Source organism: Zeus faber (genome assembly GCF_960531495.2).
Source record: "Zeus faber genome assembly, chromosome: 2".
Lineage (NCBI taxonomy): Eukaryota > Metazoa > Chordata > Actinopteri > Zeiformes > Zeidae > Zeus > Zeus faber.
In genome coordinates, this window is record NC_137189.1 from 44769120 (window position 1) to 44793118 (window position 23999).

The 23999-nt window shown below is 44.7% G+C and overlaps 4 protein-coding genes across 5 annotated transcripts; all 4 read left to right on the forward strand.

Annotated features, from left to right (window-relative positions):
• The first annotated feature begins 2329 nt into the window (after window positions 1-2329).
• LOC307248061 (tubulin alpha-1A chain-like) lies at window positions 2330-4303 on the forward strand. Its single transcript, XM_080024265.1, has 3 exons — window positions 2330-2465; window positions 2999-3147; window positions 3234-4303. The coding sequence occupies exons 1-3, from the start codon at window positions 2345-2347 to the stop codon at window positions 4212-4214; spliced, it is 1251 nt and encodes a 416-aa protein (XP_079880391.1). The 5' UTR covers window positions 2330-2344; the 3' UTR covers window positions 4215-4303.
• A 4944-nt stretch (window positions 4304-9247) lies between these two features.
• On the forward strand, window positions 9248-12621 carry LOC307227267 (tubulin alpha chain). 2 transcript variants are annotated; one of them, XM_079996539.1, is made up of 4 exons: window positions 9248-9303; window positions 10480-10702; window positions 11245-11393; window positions 11499-12621. In XM_079996539.1, the coding sequence occupies exons 1-4, from the start codon at window positions 9301-9303 to the stop codon at window positions 12471-12473; spliced, it is 1350 nt and encodes a 449-aa protein (XP_079852665.1). In that variant the 5' UTR covers window positions 9248-9300; the 3' UTR covers window positions 12474-12621. The 2 variants fall into 2 exon arrangements, with proteins under 2 accessions (XP_079852665.1, XP_079852666.1); XM_079996540.1 differs by lacking the exon at window positions 9248-9303 and adding an exon at window positions 10312-10352.
• A 5960-nt stretch (window positions 12622-18581) lies between these two features.
• LOC307248094 (tubulin alpha chain-like) lies at window positions 18582-20256 on the forward strand (the record flags this gene model as incomplete). The annotated part of the gene is made up of 3 exons (XM_080024323.1): window positions 18582-18804; window positions 19028-19176; window positions 19282-20256. Exons 1-3 carry the CDS (start codon window positions 18597-18599, stop codon window positions 20254-20256), a joined length of 1332 nt encoding a protein of 443 aa, XP_079880449.1. The 5' UTR covers window positions 18582-18596.
• Window positions 20257-21811: 1555 nt separating this feature from the next.
• On the forward strand, window positions 21812-23490 carry LOC307247977 (tubulin alpha chain-like; the record flags this gene model as incomplete). The annotated part of the gene is made up of 3 exons (XM_080024154.1): window positions 21812-22034; window positions 22254-22402; window positions 22516-23490. The coding sequence occupies exons 1-3, from the start codon at window positions 21827-21829 to the stop codon at window positions 23488-23490; spliced, it is 1332 nt and encodes a 443-aa protein (XP_079880280.1). The 5' UTR covers window positions 21812-21826.
• Window positions 23491-23999: the final 509 nt, after the last annotated feature.

Below are 23999 nucleotides of genomic sequence, written 5' to 3' on the forward strand. Positions count from 1 at the left end.
AGACAGACAGACGGATTCCTTCCTCTATGAGCGCGGACGAAAGTGATTCGGTCGCAGAGGCCAGAAGCCCCGCCCCGCTACACAGAGCTGAGCGGCTCGCCGTTCGCTCGTTGTTTATTAATATTACACGTGTCCAAATTGCACCAAATTCGACACCGCACGTCCTTGGGTCCCCAGCGATGCACGCGCCGAGTGTGAAGTAGATCGGGTGAACGGTGAACGAGATAAACGAGATAATAGAAGGACATGCATACGTACAGACAGAGATTCTTTCCTTTATACTTAGATTATAGAGTTAGTTATAGAGATGATAAGATCATAAATGGGATATAATCAATTTGGAGCTCCCCGTTCTTGGGTCCCCAGCGATGCAGCCGCCAAGTGTCAGGTAGATCACACGAACGGTTGTCGCGATAATTGAAGGACATACAGACATACAGAGATTCCTTCCTTCATAGTTAGACTACTTCAAATAGGGAACACTTAAATCCAGATAGGGATGATTTAATGGTTCAACCCATGGAATGATTGGCTAACCCATAATGAGATGAACAAAGACGCTTACGTGAATCCAACAGAACAGAGTAACCACGGCAACCCACCCGGGGCGTCTCCTGGCAACCCCCATGCAGCAGAATGTTGGCACCGCATTCCTCGTCGCCACGGGTGCTAGACAAAGCGTTGGGGAGAAACACATCAACAATAAAGTCAAACGATAGAGCGAACCATTTCTTACGTGCCTGACTCTGTTTCACCAAGCCAAACGCACGGCAGCGTCCTTTGCTTCTGAATTATTGACGTGTTGCTCTGTTCTCAGGCTTTTCTCAGATGTCACTTGGCCCTGATAGAGTCCTTGTCCACCTCCTCTGCATTACAAATTTTTATCATGGCTGCAGCGAGGAAACACGGTTGGTCTGTAACAGTACCTTATCCAGGTCACCGGAGGCAGCATGTGTGTGCGTTATGGCATTTATGTAGGTATACAAGTCATTTTTGCCTACTGTCACTTAGACGATGGTTGAACAGTTGTTGAATTGTTGGTTTTGCTACCAATGCATTTCCTTTCTTAGATAGATAGATGGGGACTGCCAGCCATGAGCCCTTGAGCAAGACGCCTTTGAGCCTCTGATGTAAACTGGCAGCTTATCCAACATATTATTAGTTGTTCTGGATAAGGGTCTCAGCCACGTTGCTGCGTTGTGAACTTAAAATTTCCACAGGTAGCATACTGAGCATATTCCCTTTTAATATATGACATATTGCAGGCCAGGGGTCTATGACTGCTGAACATTAACAGGTCGTATTACACAACCACCAGTGATGTTGGTGGTTACCGACACGTGAAACAACAGCAGTCATTCTTTAGAACGTCAGAAAGGGGGTTTTTTTTTCCTCCAGAGCGAGATGCTCTCCCTTTGTGCTCCGTCTCCTCGTCTTTCACGTATGGATGCGGTGTTGGCTTCGTTGGCCTCTCCGGTTACCACAACAAGCGGTGTGGTTGCCTGGTGATGGGCAACTATAAAAACTGCTTCCTGATCCTGAGTCAAAACACAACACAGCTGCTCACTCATCGTTCCCAAACCCTCCTACAGACCTCCTCAAGGCAGACATGGTAAGGATGATTGTGAAGCTTTTTTTAATATTCAGAGAAATCCCAGTATTTAAATACTCAGCAGTATGGATCATAAGTTATGCCGTTTCTGTGGGTACGGTGTTAAGTTATAACTGGCCCAGTATATGAGAGCAATGATTGGGGTTTATTTTAGTATCTAAGTGATGATTACAACGTTTTTTTTTTTTTATGGATTTTCTTCTTATGTAAACCTTTATGTATAGAACAATTTTTTGTATTGAACAAATATTGAATAGTATTGCTTGTCGCATGTTGCTAATAGAAAACTGCCCCACAATGAACACATCACAATCCGTTTCATGTAAAACAAGAAAAGTGACCTATGTTATAAATGAAAAAAATCGATGTCAATATCATATAAAAATAAATAATCAATTTCAAAGAATATTCTTTTCAAGATGAGTTCATCTGTCAGAATGTTTTGTTTTTACTGCAAAAAAACAAAAACTTTTTTTTCTATAAAGTTTTGGAATGGAATAGTTGCTACCAAATAGTACATTTTCTGGTTGATGACGCGTTTAGTTGATTCTTGCACTTCTTTAGACCTTTGGTTGTGAAAAAGCCCATTAGGTTTATAATCACTGCGGCCTGAATCCCTTTTCCCTACAGCGTGAATGCATCTCCGTCCACGTCGGCCAAGCAGGGGCCCAGATAGGCAATGCATGCTGGGAGCTCTACTGTCTGGAGCACGGCATCCAGCCCGATGGACAGATGCCCAGCGACAAAACCATCGGAGGAGGGGACGACTCCTTCAACACCTTCTTCAGCGAGACTGGAGCTGGAAAACATGTTCCCAGGGCTGTCTTTGTTGACCTGGAGCCGACAGTCATAGGTAAGGAAATGACTTGCTAAAAGAAAGTTTTCAAATGAAAACATTTCATTTTTGGAGATGGGTTAGACAGCCGTGGTTTCATCAAATGCTGCTTAAAGCCGGAAAAATGGCCAAATCAGAGAAATCGTAAAACATGATATTGTTTCCTGATGTCACTTATGGCTACAATCATTTCAAGCACACCAATAAATACATCCAATAAACTTATAATATGAATTCATGAGAATTTGAGACTAAACACAGTTGCCAATACTGCAATAATAGATTTATGTATAACTTTGTTGAAATGTGTTTAAAGTAATCAGATATAACATAAAACTCATTAGTTCCATGAATAAAACATGAAATAGGAACTACTTGTACATTTTTACAGCCATTTTTATAGGTATACAAGTACCCAAGAACATTATTTTACTGATCGCCTTTTACCTCTGCTGTAGCAAAACTGACATAGAATAGAACAGGGAATACTGTAACACATTCTCAGTCTGCAGTAAAGCATGGTGTATATTGATGCAGTTTTCTACCGTCAGATGAGGTACGTACAGGAACCTACCGCCAGCTGTTCCACCCTGAGCAGCTGATCACAGGGAAGGAAGACGCAGCAAACAACTACGCCAGAGGTCACTACACCATCGGCAAGGAAATCATCGACTTGGTTCTTGACAGGACTCGCAAACTGGTGAGTCTTGTCATTTCTGATGTCAATGTATTCAGTCAAGAACAAAAGATGGGATGTTCTTTAATATAATTAATGTTTTCACTCAGGCTGACCAGTGCACTGGGCTCCAAGGTTTCCTCATCTTCCACTCCTTCGGTGGAGGAACTGGCTCTGGCTTCACCTCACTGTTGATGGAGCGCCTCTCAGTGGACTACGGAAAGAAGTCCAAGCTGGAGTTTGCCATCTATCCAGCTCCACAGGTTTCCACAGCTGTGGTGGAGCCCTACAATTCCATCCTGACCACCCACACCACCCTGGAGCACTCTGACTGTGCCTTCATGGTCGACAACGAGGCCATCTACGACATCTGCCGTAGGAACCTGGACATCGAGCGTCCCACTTACACCAACCTCAACAGGCTGATTGGTCAGATTGTATCATCCATCACTGCCTCGTTACGCTTTGACGGAGCCTTGAATGTGGACCTGACTGAGTTCCAGACCAACCTTGTGCCCTACCCACGCATCCACTTCCCCCTGGCCACCTACGCTCCAGTCATCTCAGCTGAGAAGGCCTATCATGAGCAGCTGTCAGTTGCAGAGATCACAAACGCCTGCTTTGAACCAGCCAATCAGATGGTGAAATGTGACCCACGCCACGGCAAGTACATGGCCTGCTGTCTGCTGTACCGCGGTGACGTCGTGCCCAAAGACGTCAACTCCGCCATCGCCACCATCAAGACCAAACGCACCATCCAGTTTGTGGACTGGTGCCCCACGGGCTTTAAGGTGGGCATCAACTACCAGCCCCCCACCGTGGTTCCTGGAGGAGATCTGGCCAAGGTCCAGAGGGCCGTGTGCATGCTGAGCAACACCACAGCCATCGCCGAGGCCTGGGCTCGTCTTGACCACAAGTTTGACCTGATGTACGCCAAGAGGGCCTTCGTCCACTGGTACGTTGGTGAGGGCATGGAGGAGGGAGAGTTCTCTGAGGCCCGAGAAGACATGGCTGCTCTGGAGAAGGACTATGAAGAGGTGGGCACTGATACCATTGGGGATGAAGGAGAGGAAGAAGGAGAAGAATATTAAGCACGTAACAAAACATTCCCCAACTTATGTTCCCACAGTCGATTGATACAATAAGGCCCCCTACCACCAGCCTGAAAAAAGAGGAAGATAGCAAATTGTGGTCAAATGTACCACTACCACTCAACCAAACATCATATTAACCTCATCTAATAAGTGTTGACATTTGGCTTCCACATACCCACAGACGACTTTTGATAAATAATACACAATCTAACTCACAAATAATGACACATCAATATAAAGCTTAAATTTGTCTGGAGAAGTGGGGAAAACATTCTTCACGTCAATGTTTCTTTGTTTGAAATGCTTTCCGTGAACTTCTATTCCGTTGTGAACCACTTGAGGATTCAAAATTGTGACATTGTCAAAGACTTTTATATGTATCCATGGGCATTGTTAGAAAACATAGGAACAAAAGAGAAGACGGCAACACTTTGTTTCTGCGGTAAAAGTAGTATAAACAGTCGAGAGTAAAGAAGGGACTGTACTGAACCTACAGAGATGAGGTGAGATGATGTCCTACAGCAGGCTGCGTAGATATCGAAGGGAATCAACCGTCCTTCATCCTTTGGCATTCAACTTTAGGCAATAATTTACTGCATTTCTGAATAAAACTGTTGACACAATCAAACGGAACTCGGCATTATTCTGTACAAAAATATAAGTCTTTTGGCGTAGAAAATAAACCGTTGGTAACCGAGTTATTTGATATCAAGTCATTCCCTTCTTGCAACCAATCGAGTGTGTCACAAAGCACCACATACTTTCATTTCCGACAACTCCTCAACCTTCATTTTATTCGGCACGGCCAGAATAAAATGTGGTCCCCGAAAACCTACCACTGGGAATGAGGGTTGGCGACCTGCACAACTCGACAGCAATAATCACTCTGTAATATACAATGTGGATGAATAGGATATGGACTAGAGTGTGTCACAAGAAACAACGCAACTGCAGCGAGGGAGACGAACTTATTTCGCATCTTCCTGGAGGGATAGAAAATGATTTGCACAATTTAGGAGGGAAGAGATGGGAGAGGCCCAGGCTCATCTGAGCATCCATATTTGGCCTTGTCCCAAATTGAAAGGCGCGGGCGCGCGCAACGGTCCGGGACGAGAGGCGCTCAACAGATTCTCGATTGGTGTTGCCTTGGTCGGGAGAGATTGGGGGGAAACGTTCATCCTGGTGACGGAGCCGGAGAGCGCGGCAGCTGCCCACCCACCGTTGACGCATGCGCGACGCGAGGCCGCCCACATTATTCAAACATGCGTGCACCTTTCCAGGCTTTCATTCACTGGAACTTATGTCTATTGTATTCGGTGAACGAAGGTTGTTGTTTTGGGTTTTTTTTATCAATGTAAAAATTCATAAATCTAAAACAGCAGTATGCCGACAGGCACGCACGCACGCACGCACGCACGCACGCACACACACACACACACACAAGGGTAAGGGTACTTTATTATTATACTTGGATATGATTTGATTCAACTAATTGTCATTGCACACAGTATACTTGTAATTTAATTAATTACAATTTAATGACTTTAATAAATTATTTAATTTTTGTCATTTAATATTAGTCATTTCCCCCTGGGATTATTAAAGTATTTCTGATTCTGATATAAGTACTGAGGCCACAAAATGCAGTACTTGATGTATGTGTTGCCTCAGTACAGACAGACAGACGGATAGATAGATAGATAGATAGATAGATAGATAGATAGATAGATAGATAGACAGACAGACAGACAGACAGACAGACAGACAGACAGACAGACAGACACACAGACAGACACACAGATAGATAGATAGATAGATAGATAGATAGATAGATAGATAGATAGATAGATAGACAGACAGACAGACAGACAGACAGACAGACAGACAGACAGACAGACAGACAGACACACAGACACACAGACAGACACACAGATAGATAGATAGATAGATAGATAGATAGATAGATAGATAGATAGATAGATGGATGGATGCAACAGTACCTCAAAGCCAACCTTCTTGGACACAAGGTGTGTAGCTGCAGCAAATACACTATACCTGACAACAGACATCTGCTTGATGTGAGCAAGAAACTTACACTGATCATTGTCGCCGCTCATTTGCGTAGCTGTGCTTGCTCTGCCACGACACGTCTGTTAATAAGGTGTGTCGATTAAGAACTATACAAAAATCGTCACCAAATAAACACACTAGAACAAGTGAAATGGGCCATGAGGGCCAACACTACCTGCGGGTTGGAAAACGGGTTAAATGTGATCGTGCGGTCAAGAGGTGAGCAATTCATCGTCCGGCAGAGTGAACTCCATCTTCGGGCGCTTCCTCGCTGACCGGTTCCCTCCCCGTTTTAATTTTCTTTCCGCCCTGTCTTCGAAGCGTTTCGTTTCACCGATGAGGGAAAACATTACAACAGTGACCAGGGACAACGCACATATTAACCTGAATGCCACATTAAGAAAAAGACAAACAGCATGTAAGAGAACATAAATGATGTATATATCGTAGAAACATGTTACGCAGGCATCATTAAATTGAGTGCTTTTTAATTATTTTTTTTTTAATTTAAACAAAAAAAACAAGACTTTGTTTTTCGCGTACCGGCAAAACAGATCCACGGATGACGCGGTCTCCCAGGTACTGCACACCACGCTCACGCACCTGGATGGCCAGAAGGGGCCCTATGTGAGAATGCTGTTCATTGATTATAGTTCAGCTTTCAACACCATAGTTCCCACCAGACTGGCTGTCAAGCTGATGGAGCTCGGACTGAATGCTCCGCTGTGCGCCTGGATCCTGGACTTCCTCACAGCCCGCCCCCAGGTGGTCAGGGTGGGGAAGTACATGTCAAGCTCCCTCACCCTGAATACAGGATCCCCCCAGGGCTGCGTCCTCAGCCCCCTACTGTACTCCCTGTACACACATGACTGTGTGGCCAGGTCCAGCTCCAACACCATCATCAAGTTTGCTGACGACACCGTGGTCGTGGGCCTGATCACCGACTGCGATGAGAAGGCCTACCGCGAGGAGGTGGCTGACCTGTCACTCTGGTGCCAGGACAACAGCCTCCACCTGAACGTCAGCAAAACCAAGTAGCTGATTGTGGACTTTAGGCGTGGATCACAATCGAGGACGCACGCGCCCTTGTGGATTAATGGGACTTCTGTCGACAGGGTGAGCAGCTTCAGATATCTGGGAGTCCACATCACAGAGGACTTAACATGGACTGTACACACAGACACTCTGGTGAGAAAGGCGAGGCAGCGTCTTTACCACCTCAGGCAGCTGAGGAAATTCCGGGTCTCGGTGAGGATCCTCAAGTCCTTCTACTCTGGAGCGGTGGAGAGCATCCTGACAGGCAACATCACTGCCTGCTTTGGGAACTGTACTGCTCAGGACAGGCGGGCCCTGCAGAGGGTGGTGCGTTCAGCTGAACGTACCACTGGAACTACCCTCCCCCCATTGCAGGAGTTATACACCAGGATTCAAGATTTCAAGATTCAAGATTTTTATTTGTCACATACATATACATACTTCCATAAATATATGCAGTGAAATGTAATGCAACGCACCCGGTGATAGCACACACTATGTCCTAGGAAAAAATTAAAAAATTAAATAAAATAAAAAGTGGAAAATTCCTTTCTAATAGACCGACTAACTGACTCCTAAAACGTAATACAGTAAGTGGAATACTTATAGAATAAGATAAAAAATATATAGAATAAAATACAATAAAAATAAATTGAAATAAAATGGAATAGATAGAAGGAATATGCCTATGTATATACAGATATGTGCATTTAAAGTGGCATGTGAATTAAAGTGGCATGTGAATGTGAATAGTGGAGGTGTAGTAGCAGAGCCCACAGGATCATGAAGGATCCTCATCACCCCAACAACGGACTGTTCCAGCTGCTGCGGTCAGGCAAGCGCCTCCGCAGTCACGCAGCGAGAACAGAGAGACTGAGACGGAGTTTCTTCCCTCAAGCCATTAGAACTGTCAATGCTGACCTCACCAGGGGTCCTAACTGAGCCATGCACTAGGCTCCACTACCTACTGTACTGTATGTAGCATACTGTACCGCATACTGTGTCACTGTTCAGGGTTGTTCGTGATGCCGTATTGCTGCGCCGTACTGTTGTATACTGTGCTGTATTATCCCAAACACTACCTCACACTATTCACATTCACATGCCACTTTAATGCACATATCTGTATATACATAGGCATATTCCCTCGATCTATTCCATTTTATTTCATTTTATTTTTATTGCATTTTATTCCATATATTTTTATTTTATTCTATAAGTATTCAACTTACTGTATTACGTTTTAGGAGTCAGTTAGTCGGCCTAATAGAAAGACATTTTTTATTTTATTTTTTCCTAGGACATATTGTGTGCTATCACCGCACCGCACCGTTGCATTACATTTCACTGCATATATGTATGAAAGTATGTATATGTATGTGACAAATAAAAATCTTGAATCTTGAATCTTGAATCTTTGTTCAAATCGTGTTATTCTTAATATAAGCACCGCTGTGGGAGATGCTGTAAGAAAAGCCCTGCCACTGAAATCGAACGTTCTTCATCCAGACGAAGTTTGAATAAACTATTATATATATATATATATTTTTTATTTTTATTTATTTTTTTACCGCTTCATCGTTACTATCGATATAAAAAAAATAAAAAATCGAATTCATTTAAAGATTACGCCGTCCTACCGTTACCGTACCGCCCTTTTCAGCCGCAGTCTAAACACGCATGCGCGCGTTTCAAACGGCGCGCATGCGTGAACGGCGGGCCTCTGGACCCGGCTCTGCGGCTCGCGCGCCGCCGCCGCCGCGCTGCGCCGGCGCAGGCGCAGTAACGAGCCTCCTCCGAGGAGCGCAGCATAATACCCCTCCTCTGATTGGCTGCTGCTCGGAGCAGACCGGGTTGGAGCCCGCCCCCACCTCGGTGTCTATATAAGGGCCGCCTCTCCGAGCGCCCCGCACTTCACCCTTCATCCACCGAATCTTAAACGTCGGCAAGAAGGACGAGAACAAAAAAAGCTGCAATAATGGTGAGTTTCTGTGCAGAGTGACGTTGTCGTTTTAGATTGGTTTTAAGGAGAAAAATGTGTTTTGAACGTGCGCGTTATTTAAAAAAATAAAATAAAATAAAAAAAATACAATGAAATCAATAACCCGAGTACGAATCGTTTCGTTTCCGTGAAAAACGGTATTTTGACGGATTTTGGGAGAGTTAGTAAAGATACAGGTGCCGGGGTCGATACGTGGATCAGGGGGGATTTAACTCATCCCTCTAAATTCCTTTTCGCATGTATATGTTCAGAGAGCGAGTCACCATGGCAGTATGGCGAATGGGAGGAGGAGGAGGAGGAGGAGGAGGAGGTGGTGGAGGAGGGGGGGGGGGTCTGTCGCAGACAGTGTCGTCAAAAAATGTAGTTAATCCGGTTTTTGTTGTTTTTTTGTTTTTTTTTTAAATTCTGATTTATCTTGTGAAACAGCGCGATGCGATGACCTTTTTACGACATATTTTTTTTTTTTTTTTTTTTTTTTAATAAATGAAGAGAAACCCGACCACGTGCCGTAAAGGAGGGAAACGAGGGGTTTTTTTGGGGGGGGGGGGAATCGCCCCGGCCTCGGAGGCGCGAGCTGACGCGGCCATGTTGGTGCGGTGCACAAAGCGGCGGCCTTGGCGGTGGGTGCAGGGAGTGGCCGCACCCCCCACCCCCACCCCTCTCGTTCCGCTGACGAACAGCTCTGGTCGGGGTTGAGCTTCTGCAGCAAATGATGTCCCCTCCGCCAAAAAAAAAAAAAAAATCCAGCTTTAGGATATTTTATACCGTCACCTCACACGAGCACCAGAGTCACCTCTAAAGGGCTGTGCAAGACAAAGGACGTAGAGTAATGATCAGAATGGGCGAAGCCGGTGAAATACAAATGTGTATTGTACAGTAGAAGCAGAGAGTGCGCAGCGTTGCGCACGAGTATGTGCAGCTCGTAGGATAGTAGGGATTTATATTAGCGGTCCGATAAAATGGAGTGACCAGCTGGATTAATGTCTGAGTCATCAGCTGAATGGAATGGACCAAGTGGCGCATTGCAGGTATTCCTCACAGCTATGAATGAATGGACTTGTTCATGGAAATGTAATTCTACACATTGTAATTTGAGTCAATCTTAAAAAAAAAAAATGTTCTTTTTTCCTTTTCTCTTTCTTTTCTTCTGTACAGCGTGAGTGTATCTCCATGCACGTTGGCCAAGCCGGCGCCCAGATGGGCAATGCATGCTGGGAGCTCTACTGTCTGGAGCACGGCATCCAGCCCGATGGACAGATGCCCAGCGACAAAACCATCGGCGGAGGGGACGACTCCTTCAACACCTTCTTCAGCGAGACTGGAGCTGGAAAACATGTTCCCAGGGCTGTCTTTGTTGACCTGGAGCCGACAGTCATAGGTAAGGAAATCAACTGAAGCTTTTTTATCTTGATCACTTGAATGTGTGGATTTTTGGTTTAATACCAAATTGAAAAAATAACTCCCCATAACTAGTAGTGAGACTAGAGTGTTTTCAGGGCATAGTATGCAACAAATTGCATAATGAAACAGTTATTGCTCAGAAAAATAACCAAAGCTGGTTTAATTTAGCTTTGTTGGTGTCATTTATGTTTTTTCTTTTTATGGTTTCTTCTAAAAAAAAAAAATCAATGAAATCAATGCTCTATTTGACTTGAGACTTAAAGCCTGAACAGGCACCGTGTCCTCATGGTGCTGTGGACACTGAGTTAAGAAATTTGTACCACATGAGCTTTAATAGATTGATCTTGTTTAGTCTTGACGACTTATTTTGAAAATTCAAGCCAGTAATCTCGTCTCTTGCAGATGTTGGAAATTTTGATTTTATTCCTGGCATGTAATTGTATTAGTGCAGTGGAAAGATAGGGGGCAAATTTCAAGGGCCGTGCAAAACAAATTTGTACTCCTCCTAATTTCATCCAGATGAGGTACGTACAGGAGCCTACCGCCAGCTGTTCCACCCTGAGCAGCTGATCACAGGGAAGGAAGACGCAGCAAACAACTACGCCAGAGGTCACTACACCATCGGCAAGGAAATCATCGACTTGGTTCTTGACAGGACTCGCAAACTGGTGAGCAGCACAACATGTCCAGATAGGCCTCTTCTCACACCTCACGGATCAAACAATGAAATGTGAAAACCTTGTCACATGACCTTTTGATTGCATCCTCCACAGGCTGACCAGTGCACTGGGCTTCAAGGTTTCCTCATCTTCCACTCCTTCGGTGGAGGAACCGGCTCTGGCTTCACCTCACTGTTGATGGAGCGCCTCTCAGTAGACTACGGAAAGAAGTCCAAGCTGGAGTTTGCTGTTTACCCCGCTCCTCAGGTTTCCACAGCTGTGGTGGAGCCCTACAATTCTATCCTGACCACCCACACCACCCTGGAGCACTCTGACTGTGCCTTCATGGTCGACAACGAGGCCATCTACGACATCTGCCGCAGGAACCTGGACATCGAGCGTCCCTCTTACACCAACCTCAACAGGCTGATTGGTCAGATTGTATCATCCATCACTGCCTCGCTGCGTTTTGACGGAGCCTTGAATGTGGACCTGACTGAGTTCCAGACCAACCTGGTGCCCTACCCACGCATCCACTTCCCCCTGGCCACCTACGCCCCAGTCATCTCAGCTGAGAAGGCCTATCATGAGCAGCTGTCAGTGGCTGACATCACAAACGCCTGCTTTGAACCAGCCAATCAGATGGTGAAATGTGACCCACGCCACGGCAAGTACATGGCCTGCTGTCTGCTGTACCGCGGTGACGTCGTGCCCAAAGACGTCAACTCCGCCATCGCCACCATCAAGACCAAACGCACCATCCAGTTTGTGGACTGGTGCCCCACGGGCTTCAAGGTGGGCATCAACTACCAGCCCCCCACCGTGGTTCCTGGAGGAGACCTGGCCAAGGTCCAGAGGGCCGTGTGCATGCTGAGCAACACCACAGCCATCGCCGAGGCCTGGGCTCGTCTTGACCACAAGTTTGACCTGATGTACGCCAAGAGGGCCTTCGTCCACTGGTACGTTGGTGAGGGCATGGAGGAGGGAGAGTTCTCTGAGGCCCGGGAAGACATGGCTGCCCTGGAGAAGGACTATGAAGAGGTGGGCACCGACAGTGTTGGAGAGGAGGATGAGGGAGAAGAGTACTAGGAAGGTACTCTTTCCACTTCCTGGTTAGTTAAAGCAGCCAAAACTCCTAAAGGGTAAACAGACTATTAAAATTGGAACTCATTCCATCTTAAAAACATTCCATAGAGCTATGAGAATCTCCCCGCCTCATCTAAATCAATAAAGCAACTTAAAAAAAGAAAATGAAAGTTCCTGGGTTTTTTTTGTTTTGTCTTTAATTTGTTAGTGGGTGAAAGTTATTGAACTGGGTTGTGTCAGGTGCTGTGGCAGTTGAGCGTGTTCCCTTCTGGAAGACATTAGACTCGACTTCCAAAGACCTACACACCCTTGCCAGGTGTGACTTTTCTAGAATCGCTTAGTGTATTTAACACCAGTCTTTTTATTGTATGGTGTATTTTTCACACTTAAGACAAAATGGGCACATACTGTAAGTGCTGGAGGTAAGTTTCATTTAGGTGGATTTAAATGTATATTTAATACAACACAGACATCATTCTAGAACCCAGAATCGTGATTGTGGCACAACCGCCCATTTTAGTAGTTTTTAAAGCTTATTGTGCCTAATCACCAGGTGTTATGACATTTCACTGTGTATGTGACAAATAACCACCTGAACTTGATATACTTAACCATATATTCATAAATTTATGGGGATAAACTAATGACAAGATAGGCCCTAATCTTGAAAATGAAGATATGTTTTATATGTAAGCCATATTTTTCTTGGAACTAGGTAAAAATGGCAGTCTATCCAAATGTAAGGATGACTTTGCAAAAAAATTTCACAGAATGTTAAACTATAGACATAATAGAACTTAGGGAGGATCAATTAAGCTAAGCCTGGTTTATAGTCAGCATGGCCGCAGTGTCCTTTACTGCGTGCGGCATAAAGGACGGCATTGCGGCAATCTATACCATCCGTCCCTGTGTGGCCACAAAAATAACCAGATGATGACTTATAGGAGATAGCTGTCTCAAGATTTGGACTATTTTAATACCTCGGGACTAATGTTTACACCGGCAATTTGCACAAACTCACAACTATATACAGTGTATGTGCATATAATATAAACCCTGCACTAAAAATAATATACATACATTCAACACTTTCTATTTTAATTTACTGCTCTTCTAGTTGGAAAAATAATTGTGATCATTATTGTGATATTTCTTACATTTCATTACTAGTTCTTATGTGTTGTTTGTGAACCCCCCGGCATCAAGAATGCACCTCGTTCTTTCTTACACTCAAAGTAAAAATAAAAAAAAATGTTGTTTGTTAATCGTTTGTAACATACTGTTAAATTCATGAAGACAACACAGATATCGATAGGTACTTTATTGATCCCAGAGGGATCGATTGAATGCCAGTCACAAATTGCCCCCCTCCGTGGAATTGGGTGATGGAGTCACAAAGCACCCCGCGTCTTTTGCACAGAGCCGAGCCGCTCACTCTGCTCGTTGTTTATAAATATTACACGTGTTGTGTGTCTACGTTGCACTACATTCTACAATGCACGTCTTTGGGGAACCAGCGATACACCCGCCAAGTGTGAGGTAGATCGGATGAACGGTTGTCGTTTGGCTTGGTTGACGGTTGTTGGCAAACACAGAGATTCCTGCATTTGTAGTTAGATGTTTTAATTTATAAATAGTCCTTTGTGCAACCATTCTTCCAATAATACAATACAGAATTTTAAGGTCTCGCGGCATTGCATATTGAAGTTTGGAAAGGAACCGAATTATGCCAATCTACTACCACAGTAAAGGGGGGACAAAATCTGGCCCCGCCCCTAATTGTCATACCAGTATTCCGTTATGGAGAAGATACTGCATTTTGATTAAGGCCGAGCCCCAATTAAATATTGAAGTTTGTAAAGAAACTGAATTGAGCCCAAAAGAACAGGATTAGGCCGCACCCTTAATAGCACATCGAAGGTCGTGAAGGAGCAGAATTGACAAAATAGACACAAGATAACCTACCAAGAACATAGAAGACGGCATAGGAGACCAGGGATTCTACAATGTAATTTAGAGCTTTGTATACAAGAGGACTTCAAAAACAATTCTAAAGGAAAGACAATGCAGTGTAACTGAAACTCGAGTGATGTTTTGCATTCTTGTTTTTGTTAAGTCTAGTAAATTCTGAATACGTTGAGGCGTCAGTGGACTTTTGAGGAAGATCAGCAGTCGTCCAGTCGATTTGTGATTTACACACAAGTTCGCTTTTCAGCATCTTTCCGGGACAGAAGGGCTTTGGCAATGTCCCTAATATGAAAGAATGCTGGTCACTTACTTAATATGGGAGCTAAAACTCAAATCAGAATCGAGGATAACCCCCGGACTTGTAATTTTTGATTTGACCCGAGTCTTGCAGAGAGTCCCTCCCTTTTGGCTTTGGGGCCGACCAAATGGGCTTTCTTGCCGAATTCTCCCCTGAGAGGTCCCCTGCAGGGAAGCAGTGCCTCTGCTGCACAGCCAGGTACGTCTCTTCACCCGTCGGCACAAACGCGGCCCGTGATGCCAATCGCCATGGCAACAAATATAAACACGTCAGGGGAATTCCCCGACTAGCCCGGCCCCCGGTATCTGCGGCAACCAGGGGGCATCATCATGTGATCCTCCCCCCTATAAAGCCCAGCGCTTGGAGCCCGATGGTCAGTGAGGAGGGACGACACAGGTTGTGCGCTGTTGGTCATACGCACGCAGGTTGTGTGCTGTCAATCGCGCACACGCAGGTTGTGTGCTGTCAGTTGTGCAGTCAGTTACACACAAACACACACACACACAGACACACACTCACACTCGCTGTTTTCTTCAATGTCATGTCTTGTGAGATGCAGGGATGCAGCAGGTTAGCGCCGCTGCAGTGGTGGAAATAGAACAAACAATTCTCCTAGAAACTCAGCATTAACCGGAGCTTTCTATGAAACAACGCAGCCAACTATGCAGCCAAAAACCCCTTTTTTGGAGGGGTTTTTGGCTGCCACTGCATACTGTACTACCATAATACATTTTTTACGAAATGATGCCTATAGAGATTTATAGTGAAGGTGACCGACTTGGTTTATTTGCTGAGCCCATGTAAGCCTCGAATCAAAGACCACCCCGAAAAACGAAAAAGATATTCGCCCTCTCCATATTTCTTCCATATATTTCCAACTTCATACTCATCCACCTTAATTTCAGCGACAATTACTTCCTTGGTTCTTACAAATTTTTTAACAGGTTAGGGCCCACGGTCTGCATCATTAATTCCTTCATGACATGCTTCATGTTTCTTCCCCTCTTCCACATTGCCCCATCATCAGCAATAAGAGGCTGACTAAGGTTTAGCTGTATCACATGGAATACTGTATATTGTTGACGATAAAACTAAATAGTAACAGCCTGATCAGCCTTCCTTGTCGCATTCCATCCAATCCCATATTGACCTGGGTTGTCTTGCCATCCGGAAAATCTCTAATCCAATTAAAAGATGCAGAGATACATTGAAAAGGTTCAACCATGGCCCCTAAAGATAAAATAAACAGTTCGCTGAAATATACATTTCGGAAGCTGAAGCCAGAAAATGCGTCTCCTCTAAGTGACTGGTACAGGAGGCAGCATATGCTGTTTTCTCTTTGATGCAAAAATTGGTACAATCTACCGCTCCAACCGTGCCTGCATCCCAGCAATGAATCCCTCTACACGTGATTGGTGCTTTTTCGTCATATGGAAATTTGATGAAGCCGATGGTGCGAGGTCTTGGACATTATGTAGGTGAAAGGGGGGTTGGTCTGGAGACTGAGGTCACCTCAGTCTTCTTTATTTTAGGTTACGCGGTAAAGTCGAAACCAGCTGAACAGCCATTGATCGCTCAATAAACAGATCTCGAGCAAGGCGCATACAGTATAGAATTATCCTCTACAAGAGCTTAACGCTGTTGCACCTGCTTGGAGATAAATGTGAATCCTTTATAGCTTGTGTGTAAAGTTAATCAACTGCATGTACACTGGCGTTAATTGATGGGCCTAGAATGTAGTCGGAGCTATTGGAATTAATACACCGAGGCAGAGTCTTGATCATTTGTGTGAAGTGTCTGGAATGGGTGGCGTCCCAAGAAAGTACCCATTGTATAAGATATTTACTGACAGACAGTGCCAGGGGTCTCAAGAGAGAGAGCCCATTGCCAGGGGCCCCGGTGATAAGGGAGATGGAATGTGAACTGTGACCCATAGATTGGAATTAGATGGGCAACGTTGTCTCTGGACAAGCATAAAAGCACACTCCCTAGTTCCATCCGGCAGAGAATACTTCCGGCTCTGTTCTCTCCCGGACCAACCATGGCAAGTCTGGTCTGATGCTGTTCTTTTGTAATAAACCTATTATTTTAATCAAGCCAGCGTCAGCGGTCACTCCTTCTTCATCAACACATCAAAATCAAACTTCATGTACGAGTAGCATGAGGCAGTTCTGAATTTGTTCCTTAAGTAAGAACAAATTCAAGCGAGAACATATTGATGAATCCCGTATTTTCGCTTAAAAGATGCATATGAATGATTTTAAGTCAACTCTTGACAAACGGCGACTCCTAGATCTACTTTAAGATGATCTGTATTTATTATGCGTTGTTTGAGTTTGGCGTCTAGGCTCATCACTCCTGGCGAGTTGTACAGCAAAAATAGGCATACTTGGTGAAGCTAGAACTATGAGAGATGAGCTTGAAAATCTCCCCATTAGATAGAAGAGGAGGTGGAAGGAGCGCAGCAACGCAGAAAGCAAGCAGGCAGCAAAGCAGGCAGCAAAGCAGGTAGGGCTGGCGGGACTGGCTGCTCAAATAGGCCAGCCAAGAAGGCATTGGAATCTTGTGTCGAGTTGTCTGACAGAACTACGCAAGCTCTGCATCATCATGGATGTGTGCTGGTATTTTTTCCACTTTTTAAAATGTATTTCTCTGTGCTATTTGTAGTTGTGTCACTTCTAAAGATTGGTTGCTGAACTACGTCCTAGAGCCTGAAAACCTGCAAAAATGGTAAGATTCTGCAGAGATGAATCTCATCTCATTTGAAACAAAATCTAGAATTTTGATTTGTTTCAAATCATTTCTGGCAGTACTGTATTTGCGTGTGATTGTAGAAGAGCCCGCTCATTGTTGTATCTGGTTAATCTGTTGTGGCTGATTACTGAACAAGAAAAGATCGTTTACATGAAAAATGCAGACAAATTTTATCCAAAGTAAAAGGTAGATGACACATGGTTTGTAGGAACACATCGCTCCATCATTTATCTGAGTCTGAAAATGTACTCTTTATTCTTTACTAAGTGACTCATTACCGAAATCTCAAAAAAGAGCCAAACCTTTCATCACTACTGATAGTTCTCACCTTGATTGTGAAACTTCAGCTTCTTATATGCAAAATGTTTCTTTTATTTTGCTTTCAAGCTATCACTGAACTTTATACTTGCCCGAAATGCCAAAATATCCTTGTACTTGCCTATCTGAGGGTCTGTGATGAAAAAATAAAGTAATGGTTAGATGTATTACAGTACCTAATTATTCATTGTACCTTGCTATGGGACGTCAAGAAAACTGTTATAATAACAGTTCATAGAATCATATAGTTCAAACCCACCTTACTTCTAATGCTTATCCCTGTCTTGTGCCAAATATATATAGCACTTGTCTGCAATACTTATCTGCAGTAGTTTATTGAATGAGAGGATTTGTCCAAAAGTTTGTTAAATTTCCTCAATAATGGGATGAGGTTAATATTTGAATATTCTGACTGCCTATGTCCATCTGAAGGGGGTGAAGCTTTTTGTCTCTGCTGTGTTGGGAAATTTTCAAAGTGTACTAATTTGAATATTCATATGATTACACTCCAAATCACATTGCATATGACTGATCAAAATAATTTGCAAAGGTGCAAAGTGTGCATATTCTGTCTAAATTGGAACATTGCACAGTAATAACTGAACTATAATAACCACAAGAAATGAACTCTCCCCGGGTTTGGTACAAATGGCTGGTTTACTCTGTGTTTGCAGCGTAGACAAAATTAAATTCAGACACGTACTATGAAATTACAAAAAATGTAAGTGCAAGACATGCAGTTGGTGGTCTGAATTGAGTCTGTTTTTGTGCAGCGTGAGTGTATTTCTATGCACGTCGGCCAAGCCGGTGTACAGATAGGCAATGCATGCTGGGAGCTCTACTGTCTGGAGCACGGCATCCAGCCCGATGGACAGATGCCCAGCGACAAAACCATCGGAGGAGGGGACGACTCCTTCAACACCTTCTTCAGTGAGACTGGAGCTGGAAAACATGTTCCCAGGGCTGTCTTTGTTGACCTGGAGCCGACAGTCATAGGTAAGGAAATCAACTGAAGCTGGTTGTAATTGTATAATTTGAATGCATTTGTTTTTTTAAATTGTAGTATCTGCTTGTTCTCACAGTTTATCAAAAACAATGATCAACAAGTTATTGGCTACTGTGCGTGCTTTGACTCCTACGCTGTATCACATTAGTGCAAGATAATGCCCAAACTCCAAGTGGTGTGAAAGACATTTTAACAAATCATTATTTTATCCAGATGAGGTACGTACAGGAGCCTATCGCCAGCTGTTCCACCCTGAGCAGCTGATCACAGGGAAGGAAGACGCAGCCAATAACTACGCCAGAGGTCACTACACCATCGGCAAGGAAGTCATCGACTTGGTTCTTGACAGGACTCGCAAACTGGTGAGCAGCACAACATGTCCAGATAGGCCTCTTCTCACACCTCACGGATCAAACAATGAAATGTGAAAACCTTGTCACATGACCTTTTGATTGCATCCTCCACAGGCTGACCAGTGCACTGGGCTTCAAGGTTTCCTCATCTTCCACTCCTTCGGTGGAGGAACCGGCTCTGGCTTCACCTCACTGTTGATGGAGCGCCTCTCAGTAGACTACGGAAAGAAGTCCAAGCTGGAGTTTGCTGTTTACCCCGCTCCTCAGGTTTCCACAGCTGTGGTGGAGCCCTACAATTCCATCCTGACCACCCACACCACCCTGGAGCACTCTGACTGTGCCTTCATGGTCGACAACGAGGCCATCTACGACATCTGCCGCAGGAACCTGGACATCGAGCGTCCCTCTTACACCAACCTCAACAGGCTGATTGGTCAGATTGTATCATCCATCACTGCCTCACTGCGCTTTGACGGAGCCTTGAATGTGGACCTGACTGAGTTCCAGACCAACCTGGTGCCCTACCCACGCATCCACTTCCCCCTGGCCACCTACGCCCCAGTCATCTCAGCTGAGAAGGCCTATCATGAGCAGCTATCAGTTGCTGAGATCACAAACGCCTGCTTTGAACCAGCCAATCAGATGGTGAAATGTGACCCACGTCACGGCAAGTACATGGCCTGCTGTCTGCTGTACCGCGGTGACGTCGTGCCCAAAGACGTCAACTCTGCCATCGCCACCATCAAGACCAAACGCACCATCCAGTTCGTGGACTGGTGCCCCACGGGCTTCAAGGTGGGCATCAACTACCAGCCCCCCACCGTGGTTCCTGGAGGAGACCTGGCCAAGGTCCAGAGGGCCGTCTGCATGCTGAGCAACACCACAGCTGTCGCCGAGGCCTGGGCTCGTCTTGACCACAAGTTTGACCTGATGTACGCCAAGAGGGCCTTCGTCCACTGGTACGTTGGTGAGGGCATGGAGGAGGGAGAGTTCTCTGAGGCCCGGGAAGACATGGCTGCCCTAGAGAAGGACTATGAAGAGGTGGGTGCTGACAGTGTTGGAGAAGAGAACGAGGGAGAAGAGTACTAGAAAGTAGCCTTCAAAGAAACGGACTACCAAATAGGGGAAAACGGATCATTGACATTCTGTTTTAAATAAAGACAGTCCATAGAGCTATGAGAACCTTGCTGCCTCATCTGAGCCATTAAAACAACGAAATAAAAATAAAATTCCTGTGTTTTTTCTTTAATTGGTTTGCAGCAGATAACATTTATGTATGAACTTATTATTAAGTGCTCCAATTGCATATTACTGCATTGTATATATAATACTGGACTCTGATGTCTTATTGAGTCCACCCCTCAATTGCATCTTGAAGGCCCTAAAGGCACAGAACCTAGAGGAGACCACTGGACGAGAAAGAGTTAAAGCTCGTAACTTATAACAGGTACGTATGTGTGAATGGGGAATACAGCAACAACAGCTAACGGTTTATGACATTTTCAGATTTTGTGCCAAAACTTTACCCAAGAGTTTTCCGACATCTTGGGTTAAGTGCAGCAGAGAAACAGATATACTTTATCTATTTTTCTGCACAAACCCAATCTTAATGGAAAGTGATAGGCGTCATCATGTGACATCTTTGTGATGTCACAACTGTCCCCCTATAAAGCTGAGTGATATGAGGCTTCCGTTTCAAACTCAACTCTGAGCACATTCATACATACAACCGGCCACACAGGGCCAGTACACTTTTACAGGTTTACCAGGAATTGTCAATTTTTTGTTAAGTCACTTTATAAAGGTACTAATTGTTACCCCCAAATGTTCCTGGAAAGCAGGAATTGAGTATTTTGCAATATATTTATTACCCATTCCCAATTCTGGATGAGCGTTCTGTTTGTATTTGACGTGTTGTGATTGATAATTGATGATAAGTATCAAATACGTATCAACATCCAGATGTGTGCTTCGCTCATTTATTTTGGTATTGTTTCCCACTTTGAAAAATTTATTTCTCTCCTGTTTGTAGTTGTGTCCCTTCTCCAGATTGTTTGCCAAACGACGTATTAGAGAGCCTGACAAATTGTAAAAATGGTACGTTTCTGTACAGATGAACCTGAAAATCTTCACATGGTTTGTTAGAACTGGTGCGGTTTTCACCCTGCATCATCCCAAAAAGCTTGGTTGTTATTCCAGTTGTTTTAATTTAGCCTTAAAAACAGGGCAATGCAGTTAAGATTAACCACAATATGTACAATGTTACTGCTGAACTATTCTGGGGTTTAAGGTTGGGCTTATGCACCGGGGTCTGCCACAAATCTCCTCAGTTCACAGAAATTCAGCCTGTACAAATTCACTATCCTGATCCATTTAGGCAATTCTACTCCACTTGGTGATCACTACATGGAAGTGTTTGATTTGTGCAATACAATTAAAGATGATCTGTGTAGATACATGCAGTTGTACAGGGTGCTTTCACAAATACTTATCAGTTGTATGTTATTGACACTGTGGTCTAGCACTTACTGTAGGCATTCGTTCCGAGTCTGAATAGACTTGCTAGCCGAAATTGAATTCAGCACATTTCAATTTGTTGAGCAGTTGGAGCAATGAAATCTACTGAATCTTTTTTTCTGTACAGCGTGAGTGTATCTCCATGCACGTTGGCCAAGCCGGCGCCCAGATGGGCAATGCATGCTGGGAGCTCTACTGTCTGGAGCACGGCATCCAGCCCGATGGACAGATGCCCAGCGACAAAACCATCGGAGGAGGGGACGACTCCTTCAACACCTTCTTCAGCGAGACTGGAGCTGGAAAACATGTTCCCAGGGCTGTCTTTGTTGACCTGGAGCCGACAGTCATAGGTAAGGAAATCAACTGAAGCTTTTTTATCTTGATCACTTGAATGTGTGGATTTTTGGTTTAATACCAAATTTAAAAATAAATCACCATAACTAGTCTAATTTAAATATAAATGAGTACTGAGTGAGAGAGAGAGTGTGTGAGAGAGAGAGAGAGTGTGTCTTTAGGGCATAGTATACAACGAATCACATAATGAAATGAAAAGATTATATTTCATCCAGATGAGGTACGTACAGGAGCCTACCGCCAGCTGTTCCACCCTGAGCAGCTGATCACAGGGAAGGAAGACGCAGCCAACAACTACGCCAGAGGTCACTACACCATCGGCAAGGAAGTCATCGACTTGGTTCTTGACAGGACTCGCAAACTGGTGAGCAGCACATGTCCAGATATTTGTCTTCAAATACCCACGTCTAACCACAAATTTAATGCATGAAATGTGAAAAACCTTGTGACATGGCCTCCTGATTGCATCCTCCACAGGCTGACCAGTGCACTGGGCTTCAAGGTTTCCTCATCTTCCACTCCTTCGGTGGAGGAACTGGCTCTGGCTTCACCTCACTGTTGATGGAGCGCCTCTCAGTAGACTACGGAAAGAAGTCCAAGCTGGAGTTTGCTGTTTACCCCGCTCCCCAGATTTCCACAGCTGTGGTGGAGCCCTACAATTCTATCCTGACCACCCACACCACCCTGGAGCACTCTGACTGTGCCTTCATGGTCGACAACGAGGCCATCTACGACATCTGCCGCAGGAACCTGGACATCGAGCGTCCCACTTACACCAACCTCAACAGGCTGATTGGTCAGATTGTATCATCCATCACTGCCTCGCTGCGTTTCGACGGTGCCTTGAATGTGGACCTGACTGAGTTCCAGACCAACCTGGTGCCCTACCCACGCATCCACTTCCCCCTGGCCACCTACGCCCCAGTCGTCTCAGCTGAGAAGGCCTATCATGAGCAGCTGTCAGTTGCAGAGATCACAAACGCCTGCTTTGAACCAGCCAATCAGATGGTGAAATGTGACCCACGCCACGGCAAGTACATGGCATGCTGTCTGCTGTACCGCGGTGACGTCGTGCCCAAAGACGTCAACTCCGCCATCGCCACCATCAAGACCAAACGCACCATCCAGTTTGTGGACTGGTGCCCCACGGGCTTTAAGGTGGGCATCAACTACCAGCCCCCCACCGTGGTTCCTGGAGGAGACCTGGCCAAGGTCCAGAGGGCCGTGTGCATGCTGAGCAACACCACAGCCATCGCCGAGGCCTGGGCTCGTCTTGACCACAAGTTTGACCTGATGTACGCCAAGAGGGCCTTCGTCCACTGGTACGTTGGTGAGGGCATGGAGGAGGGAGAGTTCTCTGAGGCCCGAGAAGATATGGCTGCCCTGGAGAAGGACTACGAAGAGGTGGGCACCGACAGTGTTGGAGAGGAGGAGGAGGCGGAAGAGTACTAGGAAGGTAGCGTTCAACAGGCAGTGGTTACATCTTTCCAGTTCCTGAATAATAGTTAAAAGAAGCTGAACATCAAAAAGGGGAAAGCAGACTGTTGATATTGGAACTCATTCAGTTTTTAATAATTGTCCACAGAGCAATGTGAGACTTGTTGCCTCGTCTGAACCATTTAAAACAACTTAATAAAAAAAGGGAAAATACTTTTTTTGCCTTTAATTGGTTTGCAGCAGATAACGATTTGTATCAACTGGGCTTGTGAAAGACAATAATCCTGTGCTGTGGCAATGAGTTGTGTTTCCTGTTGGTATTTGACTCTTACTTTCTTACAAGGAGAAGAGTTTACACAGCAGGCATTTGACTCCCTATGACTACATTTTAAACACCAGCCAAATTATGGCGGTCAAAAAACATTGTTTCAGACAAAGACAAAATTAACACATTATGTACAATCTTTTAATTTAAATTAATGACAAGATAGGATCTAAAAATGAAAGATGAAGTTATTATTATT

Excerpts from the sequence above, each read along its gene's own strand:
- LOC307248061 (XM_080024265.1), top strand. The coding sequence starts at position 2,345 with ATGCCCAGCGACAAAACCATCGGAGGAGGGGACGACTCCTTCAACACC. Across the intron at positions 2,466-2,998 it reads CCTGGAGCCGACAGTCATAG|ATGAGGTACGTACAGGAACC; the intron begins GTAAGGAAATGA and ends TTCTACCGTCAG. Across the intron at positions 3,148-3,233 it reads TTGACAGGACTCGCAAACTG|GCTGACCAGTGCACTGGGCT; the intron begins GTGAGTCTTGTC and ends GTTTTCACTCAG.
- LOC307227267 (XM_079996539.1), top strand. Across the intron at positions 10,703-11,244 it reads CCTGGAGCCGACAGTCATAG|ATGAGGTACGTACAGGAGCC; the intron begins GTAAGGAAATCA and ends AATTTCATCCAG. Across the intron at positions 11,394-11,498 it reads TTGACAGGACTCGCAAACTG|GCTGACCAGTGCACTGGGCT; the intron begins GTGAGCAGCACA and ends CATCCTCCACAG.